Below are 27,178 nucleotides of genomic sequence, written 5' to 3' on the forward strand. Positions count from 1 at the left end.
ACAAAAACCTTTTTGTAAAAATCTGTCCTCTATAAACATGAACAAAACTCCTGCATGTAGCTCAATACTGAAATATTACAGTAGCAGCCATCTTGGACAACCAGAATCATGTTGTTCCTCTGAGCAAATGTGGTGTCATTTCATTTATTAAATCCTGCCTCCTAAATCGGAATGGAGAATTGCACCAGAAAGCTTACTGTTAGGTGGATTTTAATATAAATGTGAAAATGTGGACTACTATCTTTAGTTTAAACAATCAATTAATTCAAAATCAATTCAATTCATTTTTATTTGCATAGCACGTTTAACAATACACTCTTGGGCTAAAAAAGGGCAAAGCCCAAAATGGCCATCTACTGGTTATCTAACGCAGGTTTTGTGTGTAGAAGATGTGTTAAAAAGCCACTGCTGTCTCAGAAAAGCATCAAAGACAGAATGAAGTTTTTGGCAGAATATGGAAAGTTTGATTCAGAGTGGTTCAGCAGAGTTATGTGGAGTGATGAATCATGATTTGAGTTGCATGATGATGCTCCAGAGAGCTGTCTTTGAAGATCTGGTGAGAGATACAATAGTGAATGCATCTCTGCCACAGTTAAGTATGCAGGAAGAGGTGTCGTGGTGTGGGGAGCCTTTTCAGCTGCTTCACTGTGAAAAGTCAATTAATGCTTTGGAATACAGGAGACTACTGCAGAAAGGCTTGCTTCCCACAATTGAAAAGTTGTTTTCTAAAGAGGAACGATCAGATGTTATTTTTCAACAAGACAATGTTCCTGCCCACACTGCGACGACCACCAAAAAGTGACTCGAGAACAAGTCCATCAGGGTCATGTTTTGGCCTGGTCAGAGTCCAGAACCCTATAGAGAATATCTGGTCTCATATTAAACACAAACTAACCTGGAAACATTTTTCAACTAGTCATCAACTGTTTGAAGCCATCAAAAGTGAACGGATCAACAATGACTCTTCTTTCTGTAAAAAGCTGTCTGCAAGTTTACCCATAAGGTTTAAACATTTAAAGAAATCAAAGGGAAAAGCTTTGATTTGGGCTTGGCCCATTTTTTTTACCCAGGAGTGTAGACACAAAGTACACCAAGCAGCTTTACAGAATCTGGATGAAGATTTAGATCCCTATTGAGCAAACAGTGACAAGTGGCAAGGAAAAACTCCCTGAGATGACATGAGGAAGGAACCTTGAGAGGGACTCAAACAGGATAATGAGATTATAAATCCTTACTCTACAAATGTAAACTATAAAATGAAACTGTACTAAGTGTGTAGAAAAGATGTTCAGTATAAGCATATTGTGAATAGGAGTCCTGGAATGAGCACAGGACAGTCTTTATGATTACAGCAACGGTTCTTCAGTACAAAAAGGGGGAAATTTCCTTTTTGGCTGAAATATTTCATTAAATTGAACCTAGAGATAGTTGGCTGGCCCAAAAAACCCAACTTCAAGGCACTTAGGGCCGTAGTCCCAGTTGAATTACATGCTCATGGTGAGGATTTAATACAGAAATCGTGCACATAGTTATTCACATCTCAGATATAACAGAGAGTAGCTTACTCATTTCAGTATCAGTACTGAATACAACACTTTGTACAATTCATGTGCCTGAGATTAAAGCAGAGAATAAAAAAAAAAAATCTCTCACCAGAACTCTCCGTCATCCTGCACGGTGACGCCCAGCTTCTCCCTCTCACTCTTGCTCACCTTATTCCATTCCTCCGAGCTATAACACACACACCACACTCATCATATTCCTGTTTGGACTGTAAGAGATTAGATCTGACACACCCAGACAAACACAAATACACACACACACACACACACACACACACACCTCATAGCCATGTCTCTGTCTCAGAGATTTCTGAAGCACTGTGATATTCTGATCAACCGCTTCTCATCAAACCCTTAATTAATATTTCATCGGTGAAAAAAATATGAAGAAAGACTGCTTTCACCTCAATAACATCTTTCTGGCTGCATGGTAAATAATTCAGAGTCCCATATCACCAAAGCGGAGCTGTTGCTGACCTGAGGCAGAACACGCAAGAAAGATTTCTTTCCAATTGTAATTACGTTTCCATTTCACACCCAGCCGCTGTAGGAGACATTTAGGCTGTCATAAAACAAGCAGCCTGTCATTTAAATGGGTAATATGAATATCTAAACACCCCTTGAACTTTTCTCTTTTCCCTGCAGGTGCTCCCAATTTTATACCCGCCTGCCTGCCTTGATATCTCAATTTCACACCAGCGAGCGATAAGAATAGTCACTTTGGCTGTGTGTTATTTAGACTGAACTCGTCTCAGGGGAGGGAGTGAGAGTGAGACAGATGATTTTCTAAAGTCTGTGTGTATACTCGCTAACATTGCGTTCAGAGACAAATAACAATATTTTGTGCTTTTGATTAATAACAGAGCATGACTACACTGGGTTGACCATCTAAACATGCTGGCTTCCTGGGACTTTAAGCACTGACTGAGACTAAAGCCAGTTTTACATTGTGCAGTTTCAGCAGATTCTCACACTGTATGAGATCCCAATAAAATCTATTACAGACTGTGTGTTATCCGTGTTAGATCCTCTAAAGATAGACCTGGGATTAAAGAAAATGACTACATTATGCTTACACCATCAATCAGCACAATCTGTGCTCGTGCAGAAAATGGGTTCGCATAAACACAAACATTCTTCAAAGTGAGCTTGAGGTATTAAGGGTATTTTTTCTGTCCATTAGCATGTTTTGTTTATGTTTCACCCTTGCAACTGCCATATTTGTAGCTGAGCCTTGAGTTTAGCCTCATCCTGTGCTGTACTCCTATTGGTGGATGTGGCAGCGGGGGCGTGGTTGAAAGTTGACTGTGGAAAAAGAGGAGGCAGGGGAACCAGCAGGTGATGCGTGATAACTCTCACTTATTACCTTACATGCCTCATTACCGATAAGCTACTTATGTGTGTTTCTCTGTGCTTTCTGTGACTGTTGTAACCGGAGAGAGTGGAATAGCTGGCGGTGCTTGCAACACACACACACACGTGTGAAGTGTGAACCTGAACCTTGAACTTGAATGGGGGGAACTGCAAGCTAGTGGCAACTCCTTTTCATTTGGGGTGTTTTTCTAGTTGGGTTTTTGAAAGTGAGAATTAAACGCGAGCCCGGAGCTCTGCTGAAATTCTGCCTGCCTCCTGAGTCTTCCTCCGCACACATACACACCGAGTTCTACAGTGGATTTTAGGTGAGTGTCTAGAAGCGCTCACACTCTGACATTTTAATCAACATTTTCTGAAACTGACAGAACTTTGTCACTGGCTGTCTTTGGTCACAATAACACTAAATTGGCCTCCAGTGAGCAGGTTGGATGATTTCTAAGATCTCCAATCTCTTTTTTTTTGCCTGTGACAGCAAAACTGGGCTGTAAATTGCACAGTGTACAATCTCTTCTACATTCTTGGTGATTTCCACTAGCTCTCCAGTCCAGCAGGGAGCGCTCTGACCTGTCGCTCCAAGGCCCGCTCCACTCCTTCTCCCCCCAGGGGTTCCTCATGCGAATCATGTGCAGCTTCTCAGATTTGAAGAAGGCCAGCAAGCCGTGGCCCAAGCGCACTTTCCGAACGTCGGTGACTGCATAAGCGTGACCTTTGACCAGGCCACAGTCCAGTCGTGCCTCCATGTCCTCCACTGTGGTCGCCTGCATGAAAATGGGAAAAGAGTTACTTAGTAATGTGTTAAATAATGCTGACCATAGCAAATAATGCCAGAAGGTAGATTCTTAATAGATCATTAACATTAAGATTGTGTGAAGAACAGCAGTAAAATGAATTTTAGTTTCATTTTAATTTTAAAGTTTAAATGACCAGTCATTTATTGGGAATATTCTGTGCGTAACTGATGCTGGAAACAAGTGGCTGGTGTAAATCAGACAATAAAAGGCTAGCACACTTTATTGAGCACACTGCCTGGCGTACTGTAGGAGAAAATGAAGCTCTCAGCATATGACGAGTCCTGTAAACTCCCTGTGACACCCATCATTTGTCAACAGAAACGTTCTCAGATTGGCTCTATGTGTTCAGAGCAAAGGCAGGAGAATAAGATGAAAAAAGCAATTAGGTCATGTCTGAAACAAGCCAGGCCAGACGCGCTAAAGGGCCTGATGTAACATTCTTCAAATTAAACTGTCTCCAGGACAAAAAAGCAATAAACCACCTCCGAACCTTGAAGCTATGTTAGAACTCGATTAGCCCTAGCTCTGTCCTGAACTCCAGATTGAGTTAATTCTTAAACGTGTCTTGGTTTCTTTGTTCCAGAGTTCCATCTGTTTAGATGTACAAAAGGATTTCTTTTCTCAGAATTTGCTAATTCAAAGCCGAGTTGTCAGTGAGCCTGAAGGATTTGTGTGTGTTTGATTAGATATGCCAATGTAGTCACAACGGTCTCGGCTCTCACTGTGTAGAAAAGTCACGTCACTGTTGCTTCACTGTGAGAGAAAAAAAACGTGTTGATAAAAAAGTCACGCAGCCAAGAAGAGATTGCTCCAAGTCTGGGATTGGACTCATTTACAAGAAAACGAAAGTCTGAAAGAAAATGATGGTTAAAAAAACAACACTGTTTTTATTATATACAGCAGCCAGAGGAAATTTATATCACTGTAAGGTTGATCTCTGAGGGTTGGCTCAGGAGATGTAATCGTGATTCTCACTTATGATTCGTTTAGGTATCAGATGCTTCTCCTAAAATTCTTTATAATCTAATAAAAAAAGGTGATAAACTTGTAGTGATGCCCTCAAGGGTATGTCTTATACCTTTAGGTAGAGGACCTAGAGAATGTAGTGTACGTTTAATTTGATGTACCATTTCTCCTGACGGCGTAGGGAAATGATGAATTATTCATTGAATCTAATAGCAGTGGCAGTTTATCCACAGGGGCAGATGGAGCCCCACCATATACATAATAGTCATTCAATAAATGTTAATCTTCATGACGTCCTCATTCACAACTCCATAAAATTCTACTGAAATACTAATTACCTCTTCTGATTGACCAACAATTTAATGATTATCTCTACTGAGTGACCAAGCAGCGCTAACAGAGGCCCATTCAGGTAGGGATGATGCTGGCCCATGCTCGAGGGAGGAGCAGCGGATAGGACAGTTAATAACAGTGTCTCTGTCGGCCAAGATTTTGTTTTACAGCAAATAATCAGAATTAAATCTAATACATTTCTGCAAACAAAGGCAAAGTATAAACGCAGACAATGTGTCTGAGAGGCTACAACACTTGTTCTATAGATTAGATTATTTAGTAAAGTTTTAGAGTAGCTTCCGTAATAAACAGTCAACATACAGTACAGTCATCCAGTATACAGTATAACAGCTCGTTTTGAGCCTTTCCTTTGTTCAGCTGTATTCAATGCAGAAGGTCTGCTTCCCTTTGCTAGGCACACAGAAGCACTACTATCATTAACCAGGGTGGCCAAGTTTCAGCAAAAATTCTCAATCCAACTATATCTCAAAATCCACAGAAAAGACCTGAAACTAGCCAAAAAAAAAAAACAGGCATTGGAAAAGGAAGACACATTTAAAATACACTACATGCACTTACACTTTATTTGCTATAAAATAAGATCTTGGTGGCCTCGGGGTTTTTTTTACACTAGCCCGATCAGATGACCACATTAACTGCTAACTGTCCACTGCTCTATCACTGAAAATTTTCATAAAGCAAGCATGTGGTAGCATGATTCCTGGCTCTAGGAACATCTGTTAGCACTTGTTGCAGTTCCAATTTTTGCCATCAAGGTGCAATAATAACTCTATGGACGCTAAATGGGGCAGCGAGTGTGATTTCTTAGCAACTACAAAGGCAAGCAAATCAAAGAAACATTGATTTATCTGTCAAACAGCAACATTTTTTAAAATCATTTGTCACTCAAAAGAGGTAAGTAGTATTTAAATGTAATTTAAAATGTACAGAGTTGCAAATGAGTGATGACTTTATGAAGGCTAATATTTATTGAATGGCTGTCCATACATCAGAAATGCATGTGCACCACTGTGACATTGTTTCCCACACAAAGGCTGAGAAAAAGAAATATTTTCCCCCTTTTCCAATACTTGAGTTTGGGCTGAGTTCAGGTCTTTTGTGTGGTTTCTGAGATGTGGTTGGGCTGGAAATGTTGCTGAAAACTGGCAACCCTGGTTAATGATATTAGCGCTTGTGTGTGCCATCACACACTGTGATGGGGGAGGATGTTCTGCTATTAATGTTTTCCTGCCCCACCAAAATCTATGGTCATGAGCTGCTGCTGTCTGATAGAAAAATTATGTAGTTATGAGCGTCAGGAATCATGATGCGTCTTGGGCTCATATGTAATGTTTCCTGTTTATATGCAAGGGTCTATAAGAAAAATGTGTCTGTTTCAAATAGAGAAATGTGAATTTAGCGCTTGCTGACCCAAACATAAATCTATATCATGAGAATAAATCAGGCAAGAAAAGCTTGCCTTTTAAAAATCATTAACGTTAAGCAAAATAATAAATGTAATTGTATGGAATGTATAGAAATGTATGGAATTGTTATAATGTAGCTTTTTGATTTACAAATGCAGTGGGAAATCTAATGCAAAAGCAACAGGGAATAGAAAAAACCTCAAAGAATCAAAATAGGAATTTGTATCTTAATATTTTTAAAAGATGATGGATAAATAGGAATCTGTTTCTATCCAGGAAAAGTGGACAGCAGGGTGCAGATAATATGTAAGGAATAAAACACTTTTTGTTTATTTTGCGGCTCATCAGTGAAATAAGTTAGTTCTTGTTATCACTTGCGTTATAGCAGCTATAAAGAGTCGTTTCTTCACCTGCCTCTCTTATTTCTCTCATTCAAAGCTAATAATAAGACAAATGCAGCTTATCATGTTACAGAGAAACTCCAAAGTGCAAAGTCCTCTGTCCTGAAGATACAGCTTTCCTTCTGACTGTTACAAAATCCTGAAACTGGAGACTCCTTCTATTAATATTAAATAAACAACTCCTTACAGAAAACTTCAGAGTATCAACGATTAGATGTTTTCCCTTAAAAAACAACACATATTAATCCGTTTATTAGTCTTAGGTAGATTTGTAGATTATGTAGATCATCTGCCATACAAGTCCCTGCGAATGAGCTGTTACTATAGAAATGATAATGTATAAGAACGAGTGCATTAATACAAACCTGTGATTTAAATTACACCCAGAACTACTGTCTGAGCTTCTGTTTTAGAAAATCAATCAACACATTCTGACCAGCGCTGCGGCATAATTATAATCTGCAGCATTGAAATTGAGAGGACAGTTAGTCTTGGAAAAGAAACGTAAATCCATACTGAAAGAGCTGTTTTGGGGCAAGCGTCAAAATCATCCTGACACATCTATACACAGTGTGTGGGATCTTTGCTAAAACAAGATCACATGAGAATACTGAAGTCACACTGATGTAACACAGATGTGCCTGATTTGAGCTAGCAAGAATATGAAAGCATCGGTTATGTGGCAGAAAGTGTAACAGTAATGGGCGTGTCTCAGCGCACCCTGATGGAGCAGCTGATGAGTCCGTCTCGATTGTGGACCTTCAGCACTCTCTCGAACAGCTGGTTCCTAGCCGCTTCGTCCTGAGCATACATTCCTTCCAGCAGGTCCACCGGCTCCGAGACCCCACCGGTGAAGTCCACTAAAGCATCGGCTGTGTTTCCACCGTCCAGAGCTTCGTAACAGCCATACACTCTGCAGAGGTGAAGGAAACGAAGTGATGTGTTTTATTCCCAATGCAAAAAATGTGAAAATATATAGTGAAAATATTTAGTATATGGGCACATGTATGTGTTATTATAATATTATTCAGTCTGTTTTTAGATGCTTTTACACATTCCACGTATCCATATATATATATATATATATATATATATATATTCATATATATGTGTGTGTGTGTGTGTGTGTGTGTGTGTGTACATTTGCATAGTTGACGTAACCTGACTACGAGCATATCTGGTTATATTCTGTGTAATATATATGTTCACTGCAATCTTGTACATTTGCATAGTTGTATATTTTCACTTATTTTAATGCTTTTCAGGTCCAACATTCTTGATTTTGTTTAAAAGAATAGATCGACAGATTTCACAGAAACATTTACGCCTCTTGTTTGGAAGATTCTTTTCCTGTTTAATTTCTTTTAGTGCTGAGTTCATGTTTCACGAGGGAGAGAGATGCTTTTTTGATCTTTTTCTCTCTCACAGACAGAAATTTTAATAATGAAAAAAAAAAAAAAGCCAAAAAAAAAAGAAAAAAAAAAACACTGATCGTTTCAGTCCAAAAAGTAAAGCATGATACTACGCAGTGTGCACAAAAATGGAAATACCTTTCATAACAGCATGGGCATTAAAAAGAAAAGCTGCCGAGAATTCCTGTTCGGTGAATGAATATACTGAATGTTTGATGTGATAGCCTCGAGTTACATTTCATTCAACAGACTTGATAGATTTTCTTTGATGTACTTTAATAGTAAAATATGTGCAGCAATTTCATAGTTTACTACATAGTAGCACATGCATACATTTACATAGTGTAGATAAAGAGGAAGAGAGAAAGAAATATTTAAATCCACAAAAGCTTATATATGTAAAATGAATTTATTATTAACTTTATATCCAAATCGTTATTTTTAATTTAAATTGCTTGTTATTGCAACAGGGAATGTTTTTAGATTAGCCCTGGAGGAGAAACTCGGTATAGTCAAGATGTTAAATGTTGGTACTCACAGTTTTATTTTACATTATATTATTTAAAAAAAAAAACAACAATAAGCCCATTTCCATTTACAAGACACACTGAAGCTTATTTATTGATTATTTGTTGATTAATTCATGGCAACTGGTTGAGATCTAATTTAAGGTTTTTACAGCAACTGGAATGAATACACAACATCACAATTGTATGGTTTTATTTGTAAGCAATTTTGCAAACTATACTGATTTTCAACCCGCTTCAATATTATAGATTCAGAACATATAATCTAGTTCATATGAGCTTTTCCTGCATAGCTAGTATACTGATTTCCACCCAGATCAGATTCCACTGATTCACAGAGTCCACCATCATTTTTTTTAAACTGGTGGGTCCAACATTATTGATTTTTTTTTTCTTCACCAGCTATCAACTTTTTGCTGTGTATGAGCTCTGCTGTGGAACTGGAGGTAAATATATTAAAAATCTAAATATGCTGCTGGAGGTGTAGGTGTAAAAACTTTTTTTTCATGGAAAACATGACTAATGCTGTCATTTTGGCCTGTGTGGGATCACTCTGAATTAAATCATGAGAACAGTAAAGCTTTCAGTTAGGGGAGTGAGATTTCGTTTCCAAAGATCACTTCCTATAACTGTGTGTGTGTGTGTGTGTGTGTGTGTACATTTGCATAGTTGGTGTAACCTGTATATGAGTGTATCTGGTTATGAATTATAATCACTTGCTATAAACTGTATTTTGTATTTGCGTATGTTTAAAGGAGGATCTTTCATTTAAATATTTATTAAATAGATGAAAAAAAAGTAGAGGTCACAGTGATGTGACAACTGTATTGTTTATAAATTGTTAAACCAATAAAGATAATATGTTATTATTATTACATATTTAAATCTTACATGCAGTTGTGACCATTATAACCATTTTTGTGTTTGTATTATAAAATTGTACAAAATACAACAAAAAACATTAGTTAGATCAACGATATAATTCATAGTAGTGCCATTACTATGATGCTATCTGATGTAAAGAATTGGGAAGTGTGGTTCTACGTTCAGCTCCAAAACTATTGGCACCCTTTGTAAAAAGCGTTTAAAAAGGTTACGAAAAATGTCTTTGTTGATAAGTACGAAGCTTAATCTTGCGCTGAGCATATGAGAGAAATCTAACGGAAATGTATTCTAATTATTCTATTTCAGTCTGACATTAAGCTAATTAGCCAACAATACATTTTTATAACCTTTGTTACTTTTAATAATTTTTGATTATTAATTGAAGAGCATACTTGGCATAAGCTTTTTCCACAAGGGCACTCCAGAACTCATTGCTGTCATTCGAGTGGCAGTACACCAGCTGATTATCCACCGTGGGCAGGCGGTCATCGATCACCACATCCACCCATTCACCAAAGCGCCAGAAGCGGAAGTGGAAGATTCCCGCGTAAGAGTCTGGTTTCTCGGGATCCCATTCCTGCTCTTTCCAGTCAGGGATAACCTGACAAGAAAGAGAGAGAGAGAGAGAGAGAGAGAGAGATACAGATCGCACAGATCCTGTTGTTCTGCACTTAAATTAAAAAAAGACTGAGATAATTTATCGCAGTCATAGAATTCACATAATTGTTATTGCCTTCCAAAAATGGACCTGGTTTTATTTTTAGATCTGTTGTTTAACAGTGGCCTGCCATATGATTTGTTCACGCATGCAACTTGGCTAGGGACCCGTTTCCTGTGGGGAGGGGCCATGTCAATCAAGGTTTCCAATTTAACTCGCCTCTGACTAGCATGCTGCGAGGCTCAGGGCTTGCACCGGAGGAACTGTAGGACGAGCGTGACGAGCAGCCGTTTCCAAAATGATAACAGCTCATGCTGGAAGGACATCAGAGTGATTTAGGAGGCGTGGAGGAGCTGTTTCATTGAGATGGAGCTCCTCTGAGACAGCACAGAGATTGGATTTCAAGCACAGTTCTGTGGTAATTGCTCGATGAACAGCAGGTCTATTGCAACAAGTACATGCTCCGACCGTTAGTACAAGTGACATTCTTCAAAAATGCATCAACGTTTCCACTGTGCGCAGCACTGCTGGTCTTTAAACTTGTTTAGATTTAACATCATTGCTGTCTGAAATGCCTGGTTAAGTTTTTAATTGTCTTCAGAGAGGAAGCTTGTTTTCATACTGTGCACAAATACAGCTTAAAGTGCAATGTGAATTTGGTTACACATACATCCCCCTTTTCAATATTACATCCATCAGACCCCTCGCGTATAAACTGATAGCACCCCATATACTAAGGGATTAATCTGAGAGGATAGGGGTGCATGGTGTGTGTGTGTGTGTGTGTGTGTGTGTGGATATAATCCTTTTACAAACAGCTTTGCAGAACACGTAAAATGTAGAACACGTAAAATATTTCCACACGGCTGACATTTTTTGACTGTTGACCTGCTGCTCAGTTTGTTTGAACACGTTTGACCGCTGAGCAGCACTGGAGAGCAAATTCATTTTAATCACTTTCTAATTATCAGCAGCATTAACATTATTTGCAAAGTGCTCGGTCTGACACTTCATTGTGGGCCAGTTTAATCTTTAATTTGGTCAAGCTTTTCATCCTTTGTTCTCTTTCTCTTTGCCTTTTCTACCTATTTTTGGCTACAGTTTTTGGCAGCATTTTCTACATATACGTGGTTAACTGTAGTTAAGTTGAACGTAAATTGGTTGATTTTACTTCATATTAAAGAACTCAAAACACTCCATTTACCATACCTGAAATTGAGAGTGCTGCATCTTTAAAGTGGGAAAAAAAGTCTAGTTGAAAGATTACCAGCCAAAAGATTACTAATGTGAGATGGGGGAAAGGGGGCGGGGCTTCCAGAGAGTGTCAGTTAAAATCGGAGTGTTCAAAACACTTGCACACCTGTCAATCATTCCAGATTCATATATATATATATATATATATATATATATATATATATATATATATCAATTGACTCATTTGCTATTTTTATTATGATAAAAAGTAGACTATTCTTTTTAGTTATAACTATCAACAGCGTACTCTGATGTTAAAATGCAGAGCTTCTATGGTTGATAAGTCTACTTTTACTGTTAAAAACATAAATTATTTCCTAGCGACAGTGAACCTAACAGGAAAGGTATATAGTTTTAATATATTATGAAGTTCAAAAACTGCCTTCCATTATATATGAGTTTTGAGTACTGCTCTATTCTTAGTACAGGGAAACGTGTTGAAATTCATGGCTACCACACCTACACTACATTATTTCTTTATTACTTAATTACACTATGTCACATACTGTAGATCAGTATACGGGTTGGCTTTCTTCTCCTTATGAAATGGGTTCGGGGCCCTTCCCAGTGCGATTGAGTGGCATTTTGGAAAAACCTGACTAGCTAAGCTTAAAAAAAAAAAAGCTTGCTGAAATGTTTGCACAATTCAGCCCTAGTGTATACATGTCTGACTCAGTGAGGCAGTTTGTTGAAAGCTAATACTGTCGAGGGAACAAAGCTGAAGTTTCTTACTGAAACTTCTTCTAAGCTAATGTCTTGTATAAGAGACCAGACGGGCGTAGAATATAAAATGGATTCAGCGGAGGTTCACAGTCTTAAGATATTACAAGTGTCCATCACAAGATACCTTTGTTGAAAAGATAGAGCTAAAATAGATGGAACTCTGCAAATCCAGCAGCCTCATATTTATAGTGTCCCTACCTTAAATACAAACATCACAGTGCTGCCCTGAGCATCTCGACAGGAAGCAAACTGAAGAATCATTGGCTCCAGACTGTGTGGGCAGAATGGACACAGACAATCCATACAGAAAACATAAGGAGACAGTAGAAAAGCAGGTAGCCTTTTCTATCCATCCTGAAGGTATACATCCAGAAGACAGAGAGAGTCTCTTCTAGCCCTCTTCAATTCAGCTCTTTTACATTTCAACCACCGGCTGAAGGTAAAGATATTAACACATAAATATGTTGCTGGAGGTGTAGGTATAGAATAATAAAAGTAGGCCTTTTACCTGGAAAACATGACTATATGACTTTGGACACCAAAATGGATGTGGTTTGTTTGTTTGGGATTCAAAGCATCCGACTCATTGTGCAAGAGCACCCAATATTCTAAAAAAATGATCTTTATTTACTGTGAAAGAACAATAACTGAATAATCAAATAACTGATGACAGTTCAATCAAAGCATTCTATTCAGGGCGCAAAAGCACACGTCATCCTAAAAAAAAAAACTAAATATCCTTATATTTTATATCTGTGAAAGAGTATTTTATATCACAGATGCTTGAGGAGAAAGTCTGCCTGATTTCAAGGTATATACCCTGATCAGCCATAACATTAAAACCACCTGCCTAATATTGTGTAGGTCCCCTTGTGCCGCCAAAACAGCTCTGACTCGTTGAGGCATGGACTCCACAAGACCTCTGAAGGTGTGCTGTGGTATCTGGCACCAAGACGTTAGCAGCAGATCCTTTAAGTTCTGTAAGTTGTGAGGTGGAGCCTCCATGGATCGGACTTGTTTGTCCAGCACATCCCACAGATGCTCGATCAGCTTGAGATCTGGAGAATTTGGTGGCCAAGCCAACACCTTGAACTCTTTATCACATTCCTCAACCCATTCCTGAACAATTTTTGCGGTGTGGCAGGGCGCATTATCCTGCTGAAGGAGGCCACTGCCATTATGGAATACCATTGCCATGGAGAGGTGTTCTTGGTCTGCAACAAATGCCAGGACCCAAGGTTTCCCAGCAGAACATTGCTCAGAGCATCACACTGCCTCCGCCAGCTTCCCTTCTTCCCATAGTGCATCCAGGTAAGCAACGCACACACACACCCGGCTGTCCACATGACGTAAAAGAAAATGTGATTCATCAGACCAGGCCACCTTCTTCCATTGCTCCATGGTCCAGTTCTGATGCTCATGTGCCCATTGTAGGCACTTTCAGTGGTGGACAGGGGTCAGCATGGGCACTCTGACCGGTCTGTGGCTACGCAGCCCCATACACAGCAAGCTACGTGTTCTGACACCTTTTGTTTTTTTGGTCTATTCAGCGTCTGCATCTTTTGGGTCTATATTACATTTAAAGGCTTTTATTTGCCTATGAATGTTGTTTTTCTATGTCTTTAATGTTTTAAACAGATACCCCATGAACATAGATCTCTTTATTTATGTCATCTAAATGTCTTTGTGTTCACTAATTATGATCTTTCTTACTGTGCTGACAATGGATGGCAGTGTTTATAATAAGCATACTATTTTCGATTGCTAAAAAAACTGGACAGTATAGATTTTGCTTCCTGAATGTATCTTATGGATTTTGGGCTGCTGAGATTGAAAATCTCTTTGAAATTTTCTTTTCATCTACAGTTTTTCTGAAATTGCCCATATTTGGTTTTCAATTTCTATCCCAATGATATAGCAGGAGCAGAGGGATAACGTAACAGACTGTTACTTCTGTCTGACCAGTGTCTCTGTCTTCTCTGCTAAAAACAAGTAATCCACTGAATATTCCAATCTGCCTTCAGCCATGAGGCCAGTGCCGCATGATGACAGTCTGCCAGTACTGAGGCCACCAGAGACATGGAGCACAGAGACAGCAGATGAAAATGCCATGATGCACAAGCCTAAAATACAAAGTGTAAGACTTTCCCATGGACGAAAATGTACCGAGTGATACAAAGATGACACTGGAGGCGCTGTCCATAAATGTAAAATAAACGTCTCCTTAAAGAAAACCTCATCATATCAACAATCGTTTTTTATTTTCTTAAATAAGACCATTTTAAATCCATCTATTACTAATCTTAGATGTAGATTTTCTGCTATACAAGTCCCTGTGAATGATCTGTTACAATAGTAATGATAACGCATTAAAACGAACTCATTAATATTAACCTCTGATTTGACTTATAGATGTCAATAGCACTGTTGAATCATCTGTAATAATGATATTGAAACATCTCCATACTTAGGGTTATGAGTGCAAAATCTCTTATTACTCAGCAACAATCTGAATAATTTAAAAACACTGGCATTAGCAGATGCCTTGTACAAAACCAGCTCATAAATAAAGATAAAATTACATCATGAAAACCCAGTGGAATTGAATCTTCACTAAGGCTTGTAACATTTTTAAAATATACTTCCATGCTCAAAAAATACAAACTTACTTTCTGCCACAGAGACTCGCGAGAGGCCAGGCTTGAACACGCTGCCACGAACCAGCAGTTTCCCAGCTGCCCTTGGTGCAGGTCATGAGCGCTGATCCCATCCACGAACAAGTGAGGATCATCACACAGCTCCTGATTTAGAGAGAGAGAGACAGAAACCGACCAGTCGGAAAGTGTAAATGTGTGAACAGAACACTGAGAGTGAGGAATAGCAGCAGCTGTGTGAACACAAGAGAGCAGCGAAGGCTCCTCATGGATTAAAGAAGCAATAAAAAGAAGGAAAGGAAGATAAAATGGCTGTCTGAGATGGAGACCATAAATCTCTTCTCAGTGCGAGGAGGAAGAAGATGAAAAATAAATTGTGTCTAGAGGTTCAACTCTGCAGTCCACCCGATTTCATGAGACGTAATGACATGAAGCTTTGCTGAAACTGTGTGTTGGTTCATTCACCCCATTTTCCTTATGTTAGTCACATAACCAGTTTTGATTTGGCAATAACTATCAAAAAAGAAAGACTAAGAGGGCCAAGGACTGAGAGATTTTACACCACTTACTTCTAAAATACAGGTTAATGTAGCTAAAATTTTAAAGCTTATAAATACCTATAGAATAAAATAATAGATTAAAGGATTACTCCAGTGTTTTTTTTTATATCTCTCTCTACAGCACCTGTGGCATATGGATGGAACGAACATTTTAACACTGTAAAATCCTATTTACAGAAAACATAATATAAAAAAAATAATGGTCTAAAGTTTAAGCGCAGTTGTCAAATTATGTATATTTATGCATATTTGCAGAACGCTTTCATGATTCTTTATTTAAAGGTGATTGTCAGTGAAGCTCTAAATCTACAGTATATGATTGCTTTGTCCAAACAAGAGACTACCTTTTCAGAGAGATGAATTTGTGGTAATGTATCAGCAGCCTAGATGCGTGTCTGATGGTGTATGTGTACCACAAAACCTTAGGAAAAGTGTAAAGTTACTGGAACTGCTTTTTACTGGATTGCTCCAGTGTTGAAATATTAAATTAAAAAAATTATAAAACAGTTTTGGTAAGACTTTCTCTCATATCTGTCTCATCCCAAGATGCTTATACTGTTAAAGTGTCTGGATTACACAGTCATGTATTTTAAACATTTATGACTGAAATGCAACATTATAAACTCAGAAATTCTTCAGTGGTAATCAGGTACGCAACTGATGTGGTAGATATATAGTGGGTTAAAGAAAACATCAGACTATTCCTTTAATTGTTTTAAGCTTCTATTATTTGTTAGCTCTTAGCTAAAACTCATAAAGGAGACATCTGATACCAGACATATCTTGGCTGAATGATTATATTTCAGAGGAAAACTGTGCATATTTCATTTTCATATGAACTAGTCCTTTAATTAATCCTGTAAGCACTATGACTGTGGATGACCCAGTGAGTGTGAATAAATCACAAGACTCTTGCAAAGTGAACAGCGAAGCTCTTCACTGCCCGTGTCATCAGCACAGGGACACACTCAGGCCAGGAGGGCTGGGACAGAGACATTAAGAGAGATGGAGCTGAGAGAAGCAGCAGGCAAAGTGCACAGTAGGGATGTGTGTGTGTGTGTGTGTGTGTGTGTGAGGCTACAGCTCATTTACCCTCTCTACTCACCCCCACGAGACTCTACAAATGAGCGCAGGAGGAAAATTAAGCTTTTATGATCAACTCTGAACACTGGACCTTTGCAACAGAATGCATCGGCGAGTCTTATTATATTACATAACAATATTCAATCTTGCATGCACACTCAGGAAAAACACACACACACACACACACACACACACACACACACACACACACATACACACACACCTCTATTTGAACCGCTTCCCAGATCTCAGCAGGTGCGCTGTACGTAGCAGCCCCACGATGTGTGTCTCATATCGGCCAATAGACAGACTTCATTTTTCACCACACTCCTGTAGTGTGTGAAGACGAAGTGTGATGATGTCATGGGAAAACCCACACCTTTATTTTCTGCCGCTCACCAGCTGAGTCGTTCCGTGTGGGGTCTTCCTATTTTACACACTCACACTCACACATTCACATCTATATTTATATTCACTCTGCATGACTGATTTTCCGTCCTGTGTCATCTTCTCACAGTGATGTTGCTTTTCTCATTTAACGCAGTTGTACTCGAGTGAAAATACTGTAACCCTTAAAACACACCCAAAATGCAACAAAAAATATTTATGATGATTTATGACGCTGATTAAAAAAACTGACATCTTTTTATTAAACTATCTACCTTAAGGCTGCTTTTACACTAGGCATTTTTTCCTCAACTGCCAGCACATATTTGGCTTGGACTCCAAAAAGAAGTGGCTGTTTTTTAAAAAACATAGCTGCTGGTGATGTTTGTTTTTTTCTTGAAAATTCTATTTATTCATTTTTTTTTCAAAGGACAGAGAAAGTGACAAATTGCAGAACTGAATAAAGACACACCCCTGCCCATCCTCAACCCACTCACAAATCTCACCCTTGCCCACCCTCAACCCAACCATCAATACTCCCACGACCACCTAAGGGCATAGGGAGAAAGGGAAAAAAGGGAATAAAATAAAATAAAATAATGTAAAGTAAAATAAAAAAGAAAAGTAAAGTAAAATTAAGTTTAAAAAAGTAAATTAAATTAAATTATTTTTAAAAAAAAAGCCACATGGTAAAAAAGTTACTTAGAATGTCAAGGGCAGTAGTCTTAAAAAAAAAAAAGGTGAGGAAAGGTTCCTAAGTCTGAAAAAGGTCTTGTGTGTCAGTTCCACTGATGTTTTTGTTTTGTTTTTGTTTTTTTTCCTTCTAATATTGAAAAAAAACTACTTTTTAAAAACATGAGTGATTTTTTCTTTCCCTAATTTCTTTTCTTAATTTTAGTTTTTGATAATAAGTCTGATGTGGAGTTCATGGTACAAGGATGTTTAACACAGTAGATGTCACAACGTTGGGTGCTTCAGAAACGGTCGATTTCATTGATCGGGCTTAATAAATGAACTGAACTTGAGCATTTTTTTTCCTTTCTGACAATCATTTGTACTCTTCATGTCTGATGGACTTAGCCAAAATGTAATAAAAACCCATCTGAGCACTTTACGCCTTTTACACTGAATTAATGATCAATAGCACACTTGTGTTGCAGACACTATTTGAGGAGAGTAGGAAAATGAACAAGCGTGAGAGAGAATAAGAGATGCAGTAATGCAGTGATGCTCTCTGATTCATCATAAAAGCCAGGATATGAACATATATATATTTATATGTACATGTATATATACAGTCAGGTCTATAAGTATTTGTGGTGGTGTACAGAGGCAATTTTCAAAATTTTGCCTCTGTACACCACCACATTTCATATGAAAAGAAAGCAATCGAGATGTGATTGAAGTGTATACTTTCAGCTTTAATTCAAGGAGTTTAACAAAAATATTGCATTAATTGTTTAGGAATTACATTTTTTTCAGAGTCCCTCCATTTTCTCAGGCTCAAAAGTAATTGGACAATTGACTGATAAGCAGTTTCATGGCCAGGTGTGGCCTGTTTCCTCGTTATTTCATGACAAATTAAGTAGATAAATGGTCTGGAGTTGGTTCCATGCATTGAATTTGCATATGGTAGCTGTTCATGGGAACTCTCAATATGCGGTCCAAAGAGGTGTCAGTGCAAATGAAGGAGGCCATCACTAGACTGAAAAAAACAAAAGAGACCTATCAAAGAGGTAGCAGAAACTTCAGGAGTGGCCAAATCAACAATTTGGTACGTTCTTAAAAAGAAGGAATGCACTGGTGAGCTCAGAAACACCAAAAGGCCTGGAAGACCATGGAAGACAACTTAAGTGGATGATTGCAGAATTCTTTCCTTGTTAAAGAAAACCCCTTCACAACATTTAACCAAGTCAAGAACATTCTGGAGGTAGGCGTATCTTTGTCAAAGTCTACAATCAAAAGACACCTTCATGAATGTAAATACAGCTGCAAACCACTGGTAACACTCAAGTACAGAAAGGCCAGATTAGACTTCTCTAAAAAAAAAAAAAAAAACACCTCCAAAAAAAGCCTGACCAGTTCTCATGCAAGATTAACTTGTAACAGAATGATGGAAAGAGAAGAGTATGGAGAAGGAAAGGAAGGGCTCATGTTCCAAAGCATACTAATTCATCTGTCAAACATGGTGGAGGAAGTGCTATGGCGTGGTCATGTATGGCTGCCAATGGAACTGGGTCACTGGTGTTTATTGATGATGTTACTACTGATAGAAGTAGCAGGATGAATTCTGAAGAGTTTAGAGCTATACTTTCTGCTCAGATTCAGTCAAATGCTGCAAAACTGATAGGATGGCACTTCACAGTACAGATGGATAATGACCCAAAACATACTGTGAAAGCAACTCGAGGGCTTCTTAAGGCAAAGAAATTAAATGTTCTTAAATGTATGATCACCTCAACCCAATTGAGCACGCTTTTCACTTAGGCCTGGCAAAGCATCTCAAGGGAGGAAATTCAGCATTTGGTGATGTCCATGGATTCCAGACCTTAGGCAGTCATATTAAAAATATTCCTAATATTTATGATTATGTTAGTTTGTTCAATTACTTTTGAGCCTATGAAAATGGAGGGACTCTGTAAAAAAATGGCTGTAATTCCTAAATGGTTAATTCAATATTTTTGTTAAACCCTTTGAATTAAAGCTGAAAGTCTACACTTCAAAAATTACGAAAATTGTGTCACTGTCCAAATACTTATGAACCTGACTGTATTTTTGTGGGTATATGTCGTTTTCCTAAACATGATGTCGTTGTCTCTTCACTCGACTGATCTATCATCCTACTAAAATCAGTAGGGAAATAATCACTGATTCATTTAGTGAATTCATTTTTTATAACCATTTAATCATGCCAAAAATGTCATCTGTACACAGTGTACATGGGCTCTTCTCTGTTTTGTTGAGTTTGTTTCAAGTTAGCTAGTTAGCGATATCTTTCAGGGGTAAGTTTAAGTTCATGGAAGGCTGCTTGCACTAAAGGCAATCACACAGCACTTGCCCCTGACAATTCCCCTGTGCACAAAGCAAGGTCCATAAGAACATGGTTTGCCAAGCTTGGTGTGGATGAACTGCAGTGATCTGCACAGAGCTCTGACCTCAAACCCATTTAATACCTTTAGGATGAATTGGAGCACTGGCTGCATGCCAGGCCTCCTCGCCCAACATCAATACCTGTCTTCACTAATGCTCTTGTGGCTGAATGAGCAAGAATCTCCACAGCAACATTCCAAAATCCAGCGTAAAGCCTTCCCAGAAGAGTGGAGACTGTTATAGTAGCAAAAGGGTTACACACTCTGGAATGGGATGTTCAGTAAGCACATACAATTATGATGGTTAGCTGTCCACATACTTTTGGCCATATAGGGTTTCCTGTTAAATGTTTAATTTCTTCTCAGAAAATAAAGTCGGTATCTTTGTATTCTGGCTATTTAAATTCATAAAGTCATGTAGTAGGACACTGGAACAGCCGTCTCCATGAACTAGGTATTGCGTGACTATTAATTTTATAACTAGTCGATCAGTATTTTGAAAAAGTAGTCAACTAGATGTCTTTTCCATGGGACATCACTATGTTTCAGCTATTTTATTAGTGCAGTTAAATACTGATTAAGCACAAATAATGCATCAGCCCGCACTTCAGTTAACAGCCATAGACGGGCTAAAAATTTCATTTCCAACTACACTGTTTACTGGTAAACAAACAAACAAACAAATAAATAAATGTGCAAAAATAAATCTGTTTATCAGTGTTCCAATCCTTAAAATGGACTATCTTGGATGCCCTGGCAGCTCAGCTGAAATCAGTGATTCTCAAACCGAGACTGCGCAGCATGGAAGCTCGTGTCCATCAATAGAGCCCTCCTTACAGCTCATTGACCAGGTTTCCCTGGATGGGGGATGCTGTCTACAGCAGGGTGCTTTTTCTAGGCTGATGATGACCTAGGAGTTGAACCACGTGATCTTCGACCTCAGTAGCATCTGAGAACGGGTCTGGATCAGCCTCTTACTAAGCTGGCTGAGTAAGATTGGATAGTGACATGCAACCCATGTCACTGAATGTGCTCTTTCTCACAGCGCTTGTCATGACAAAATCCACTATGCTACAGTACAAGGATTTTATTTATTGCATTTTATTTAGCTTTAAAAGACAACAGAAACAACCAGGAGGAATTCCTTCGGCAGTGGGAGGGAGTGGGATTAAAAAAAAAAAAAACTGCCTTGCGCACAGCTCTACATTTCATACAAAGTGATATAAAAGTGTTCACAGTCCAATAAAGAAACTAAAAAAAGGCATTTCCCAGTGTAGTCTTACATAATGTAGTTGAGTGCAGAATTGGCTTCATCTAGACAAAAATACTGTATTTTCAGACTAACAAAGTACATTTAGTCTGCTTACTTGCCCACAGCCGTGACTAGGGAATGGATTAGTCCACCAGTCTATGCAAACCCTAAACACCATAAATACACACATTATTAATCACAGTTCTAAGACGTTCAGTTTAATCTTGTAGATTCTGTTCAATAATGCCACCTCCTCATCATGAGCCAGACTCACACACACACCGATCCAGAACTTCTTGCTGAATTCTATTCGCTGACGAACTGCTGTGCTCCTGGAGCTGTTGCTAGGCCATTTTCTGAGAGCTGAGACACAAAGCCAAACCAATCGAAGTCCCATTTTAACCCTGAATTCAGTGGTTCTAGCTGGCAGGGCTGCAGAAGAAATGACCCTCATGTCGTGCCTCTCTCATCTATTGCTCGAAATGAGTGGAGGGGGCACATTTTCATGTGTGTAGACAGTATTCTCCTGAGCACTGCGTAAGACGACACGACGGCAGAATGCTGACGGCAGCCTTAGTCCTTCTGTCTGTCTGATTCAAGGGATAAAATGCAGGATGTTCATCTGAATCTACATGTAGTCTGGTGGGATTGTTGTGCTTTGATATAATCCATGCATAGCAACTAGCAATTTTGCTTAGTAACACAGGCTGCTTAGCTTCTCTTACTGTTACATTTCTAACAGCTAAAATTGCTCTTGGTTGTGCCTAGCTGTAAAACCTTGATTACTCCAGACGTTTGTCTCACTGTTTTCTTTGCTGCAGGAGAGAAAAAGTGATTATGTCATAATTGCCAGTCCTGCTGTGATGAGATTTAGGAAGAACTGTAGCAATAATTTTTGCCTATCTAGATTTTTCCCACCATAACTGTAAGCAACAGGCAACAGGCAACATGAATATGGAATTTGGTACCCTTCATAAAAATGAGAAAAAAATTAAGACATTTGTTAAGTTAGGGATATTGTTTTGTATTTTATTTTGCCATTACTATTCGCAACACTGTTTCTCGAGCAGCAAGCTTCATTTTCTACATTTTATAGATTCTCTAGTAAAAAGTAGTTATAATGAGATTTTTTAGTTGGGTCCATAAATATTTGGGCAGTGACACGATTTTCGTATTTTTGCCTCTGTACACCTCTACAATGGATTTGAAATGAAGCAATCATGATGTGATTGAAGTGAAGACTTTCAGCTTTAATTCAAGTGGTTTAACAAAAATCCTGCATTAACTGTTTAGGAATTACAGCCATTTTTTTTTACAGTCTGTTCATTTTCACACGCTCAAAAGTAATTGGACAAACTAACATAATTCCTAATTATGTTAGTTAATGCAATACTTCCGTTAAACCCCTTGAATTAAAAACTCACACACAATCACATCTTGATTGCTTCATTTCAAATTCATTGTGGTGGTGTGGCAATTGTGTAACTGTCCAAATATTTATGGACCTGACTGTAGTTTCTTCTATTGTTTCTGTGAAAATTTTGAATTATAAGTAGGCACGACTTAGTGAGGCATGGCAACGAGATCATTGTTGAGGGAATGAGAAAATTAAGTGCAGCCACACACAGTATTAATAAGACATGATCCTTGTGTTGTGGCCCCCCAATAAAACTCAAGGTTTTATGGAAACCATCACACACTGCTGCAGCTCATCTGTTTTAGTTAACACTAGACGCTGAACATTGTACACTTACATGCACAATTTATTTTGTTAAAGAAAGAATAAAACACTTTGGGATGTGTCGTTACTGGAGAATAAACTTTGGGGTGGTAACACTAACTCACCAGACTATCACACCACACCGTTGTTGATTATTTTCCAATAAACAGCATGCCCCAAGTGTTTTATTCCTTACTTGTGGATTGCACTCTTTGTTTTCTTGCAGAAAGGAGGATGATGATGGGAGTTGTAGAGTACAGGATTAAAAAAAAAAGGAAAGAACAAAGAAAGCCTAGTTCACATTAACACAGATATACCCCATTTTATATAGATACACTTTCAGTATAGTTCCTAATGCTTCTCATCCACAGTGAAACATGAAAACAACAGAAAATGACATGCTGAGCATACGCACTGGATGCGTGGATGGAAAGACAAAACAGATAAAAAAAAGATGTGTTTTCAGATGTAACCGTGCTGGTGTGGACTAGACCGTCATTGTTTTTTTTTGTTTTTTTTAAAGCTTGTCATGTACGGCTCCCATCAACTGAGAGAGAGACAGAAAGAGAGAGAGAGAGAAAAATAGAGAGAGAGAGAGAGAGAGAGAGAGAGAGAAAGAGGGAGAGAGAAAGAGAGGGACTGACAAAGAGAGACTAAAAGTGTTAAGCATGATTTGTGGACACTTCATAATTCAAGAGCCAAACATGGACCCCACTTCAATTTACTACCTCAGAGAGAAAAAAAAAGAAGAAAATTAACTCAAATGGGCATAAAAATGAACAGCTCATCATCATTAACACGAGTAATCATGCAGGCCATTATTGCTCACTCACTATGACTTGTGTGTCTTTAAAATCATATATGAGCTCAAAGCCATGCGCTTTAGATGTTTCTGAGTAGGCATCTATCTAGGCATCACCTGGCTTTAGATGTTTCTGAGTAGGCATCTATCTAGGCATCACCTGGCTTTAGATGTTTCTGAGTAGGCACTTTTGAGGGTTTAAAAGTTGTTTTGCACTCAAAGACGTAAATTGTTCCTCAAGACATCTGACAGCGAAATGCATGAATATGTCTAAAGTATCACTGAAGTACCAAGAAAATAATCTAAATGACTTACATTAGACACAATCGATGAATATTCATGAGTTGGAATTTGAAAACCTCCATATTCTTCTTGTCCATCTCAAAAAAAGGTTGTTTGCTAATTAAGTGCTAGCTAACTAGCACGCATTTCTCACAGGTCGACATTATTGATTTGTATCAGCTTATGCTCCTGGCAATTCATTTAACAGAAAATTTCCACTTTCAGTTCAGTGTAACCCAAGAATTTTTATTTCAGTGCTTCACAAACAAGAACGTGTTAGCACAACTGAAGTGGTTTGATTATACATATTAGTCTAAAGTGCTTAATCCTTGAATAGTTTGCATATCTTAATAAAATAAATGTCCTAAAAGGTCCATAACAATTTTGTAAAGGGTCAATGTCTGCAAAAAAAGCCCCAAAATGTCTAATCTATGACCCTCAATGCATGCCCACATTTCATATTTGAACTCAAAAAGACAACTTCTGCAGGTAGGCCTTGCCAGTCATGGTAGGGTTACAGTATCAAATGTGAAAAAAAAAAACTATTACACCTAGGAACACTCTCATTGAAAGACAGAGAAGCAGAACCATTTGAGATGGAGAAAGTAGGTCACCTTTTCATGTTTATTACAGCTGTTATTGTATTTAATATGCATCTTCTTCAGGCATCGGAGAAGCCGACTTAAATCAATCCCAGAGCAAACTAAAATCTTTCACTCTGCGTATTCACCTGACACGACTGTCACTGATAGGCTATATGAATCTACAGTCTGGGCTAGAAAGAAATCAGGTCCAGCCTCATTTCTTCATACCATTCTGTGTATTTTTACTTTCAACTGTTGGTTGTGCTTTTCTCGCTTCTAGAAACCTCAACAATTTGTTAACAGCAAACAAGACAATGTGGATGTCCAATTTTTATGTATTTTTTCTTATAAATAGAGGGAAGGCTTAGCCCAAGCCCATTTATACCAGCTGTCTCTGGAGCCTACTGACTTATACACATAAAACAATTATTTCTTATTGCATTATAGCATGTACCACTTCTTTTGATTGCTGATTGTTACTGATTGCTCCTTGTGCTGAGGAGAGTTTGGATGTAGCAGAATTGTACTGCAGAGCTGAGAAAAGCAGCCATGCTGTCGGGGTCCATTTTAGCAGTGATAAATAATATCACGTCTGCAGAAGTACCAGTCTGGGTGCTCTGGAGCAGAACACACCTCTGGGTCCTCTGTGTGTATGTGTGTATACGTGTGTGAGTTCCAGTCATTTTAATAAATATTTGTAATATTTACTGCTAATCCTATCTAGCTGACTAAAAAGGTAACTTGACATAAGAGGTGTAACTGAATACTTATACATCATTCGGATTGAACAAATAACGTGTCCTAAACGAATACGAACACAGATCCAATGTGAAGTATTTTTTGTTTGCTTGTTTGTTTGTTTTTAGAAACCTTGCCAGAAAACTTCAGACTAGGGCTATGTCCACATTAATCTGGATAAATTTGAAAATCTTTTTCTCTATGTTTTTGCCTTCTGTCCACACTGAGACGGCCTTTTTGTCCAGCAAGAACAGAGCTTTACCAAAACGCTCTCCCAAGTGGATAAATTTGAAAATGCCGTTTTTGTATTGTAGTGTGGACTGAGACAACAGAGATATTCGAAAGTAACAACGTATTTTTAGTCACGTGACGCAGTCATGTGACCCATTCAACTCAAGACAAACAAGATGGTGGACAATGTTGTACTGCAGTTGTTGTGCCTGCTATCCAGTTTGATAGAGTTTTAAAGATTAATGTCACTTTGTACAACCTCGGCATCAATTCAAAGAGACGGAAATTAAAACATGCCTGACGGAAATGACGCAGGCCAAAGCTTCTTACGCTTTTACGCATACACAGTATAGGGATGTAAGCGTTTTCAGACGTTTCAGTGTGGATGAGTAATTTTTGGAAAATGTTTGAAAATGCCACTGTAGACAGAGAGGATTCTAAAACAAAAATGCAGTTTTCAGATCTATCCGGATTAATGTGGACATAGACTCAGTGTGTGCATTGAGATCCCCCAGGATGAAACACAAAAGTCACAAGAGGTTTTTACTTTAAAGTAGAGCTTAAAGAATGGCTCACAGAAGCTCAGCGGGAGAGTTGCCGGCTTGACAGGTTTTTCTTTTTTCTTTTCAGGGGAAACAAGTTAATAGTGGTATGAATGACTGCTGTGCAGTATATATCTGCAATACGCAGACATTATTTGCAGAACCTGGCAACCCTGGTCAGACAATAAATAGCAATTTGATTACCATTATATGAACGAGAGATATACTGTTTGGTTTTAACTCAGCTTAAACGCTGCCTTACTGAGCTCTAGACTAAAACTATATTTATACATATTTCCGAAATATGTGTTAATTTAATGAGGTTCTGGTCCATATAGCTCACACAGGTCATGTGCTATATGACTTTAGAGTGGTATCTCTGTGGGGTTGTTGAAAAATAATTATTTAATTAATTTTCACTGTGAATATTTCTCTTTGTTCATAAATGATTGCTCTCCATCATGATTAAAATGAAATGCTGCTTAAATCATTATAATGAAATGCTGCTTAAAGGACTTGCAGCTTAATGGACTTAAAGCTTTCTAATAAAGTCTGACTGCATGTCCTGTGAACTTTTATGATCTTTCTACAAACCAAAAAAAAATTAAGTAAATCTGGTAAAATATTTTTAGATGGCTATTGTTGTCAACTGTAGCCTCGATTTTGGAAAGACATCACTGCTTTGAAACATAGTTAGCTCGCTTTCTCAGTCACATTAGACAAGTTATTCATTCATTTATTATCTGGTCCAGGAGCTGATAATTGCTATTTGTTTTTATAATTTGTGAATAATAATGTCTTCCAGCAGCTCTGTTTTTTCAGAATGTTCTAGTTTTCCCAGGGCCACTTCTAGTTTAAATCCAAATATGAAAACAATGTGGATATGTTGAGCACTAAACAGATAGAGATCCAGATGATGGCACTGTGTTACACCCTACTTG

At 38.2% G+C, this 27,178-nt stretch overlaps 1 protein-coding gene across 4 annotated transcripts in view; it reads right to left on the bottom strand.

The window, feature by feature from the left end:
* capn5b (calpain 5b) overlaps window positions 1-27,178 on the bottom strand; it is a 53,384-nt gene that overhangs the window by 12,173 nt on the left and 14,033 nt on the right. For all 4 annotated transcript variants that reach the window (XR_004579581.2, XM_053240396.1, XM_026938567.3 and 1 more), the window contains 5 exons: window positions 14,983-15,114; window positions 10,071-10,279; window positions 7,575-7,767; window positions 3,501-3,694; window positions 1,654-1,731 (listed from right to left, as the gene is read on the bottom strand). Coding sequence is in view for 3 of the 4 variants with exons in the window: in XM_053240396.1 (XP_053096371.1) it covers window positions 1,654-1,731; window positions 3,501-3,694; window positions 7,575-7,767; window positions 10,071-10,279; window positions 14,983-15,114 (806 nt within the window). In the remaining variant the exon portion in view is untranslated. The remainder of the gene's footprint in view (window positions 1-1,653; window positions 1,732-3,500; window positions 3,695-7,574; window positions 7,768-10,070; window positions 10,280-14,982; window positions 15,115-27,178) is intronic.

This window comes from Pangasianodon hypophthalmus, chromosome 15, assembly GCF_027358585.1.
Source record: "Pangasianodon hypophthalmus isolate fPanHyp1 chromosome 15, fPanHyp1.pri, whole genome shotgun sequence".
Classification (NCBI taxonomy): Eukaryota; Metazoa; Chordata; class Actinopteri; order Siluriformes; family Pangasiidae; genus Pangasianodon; species Pangasianodon hypophthalmus.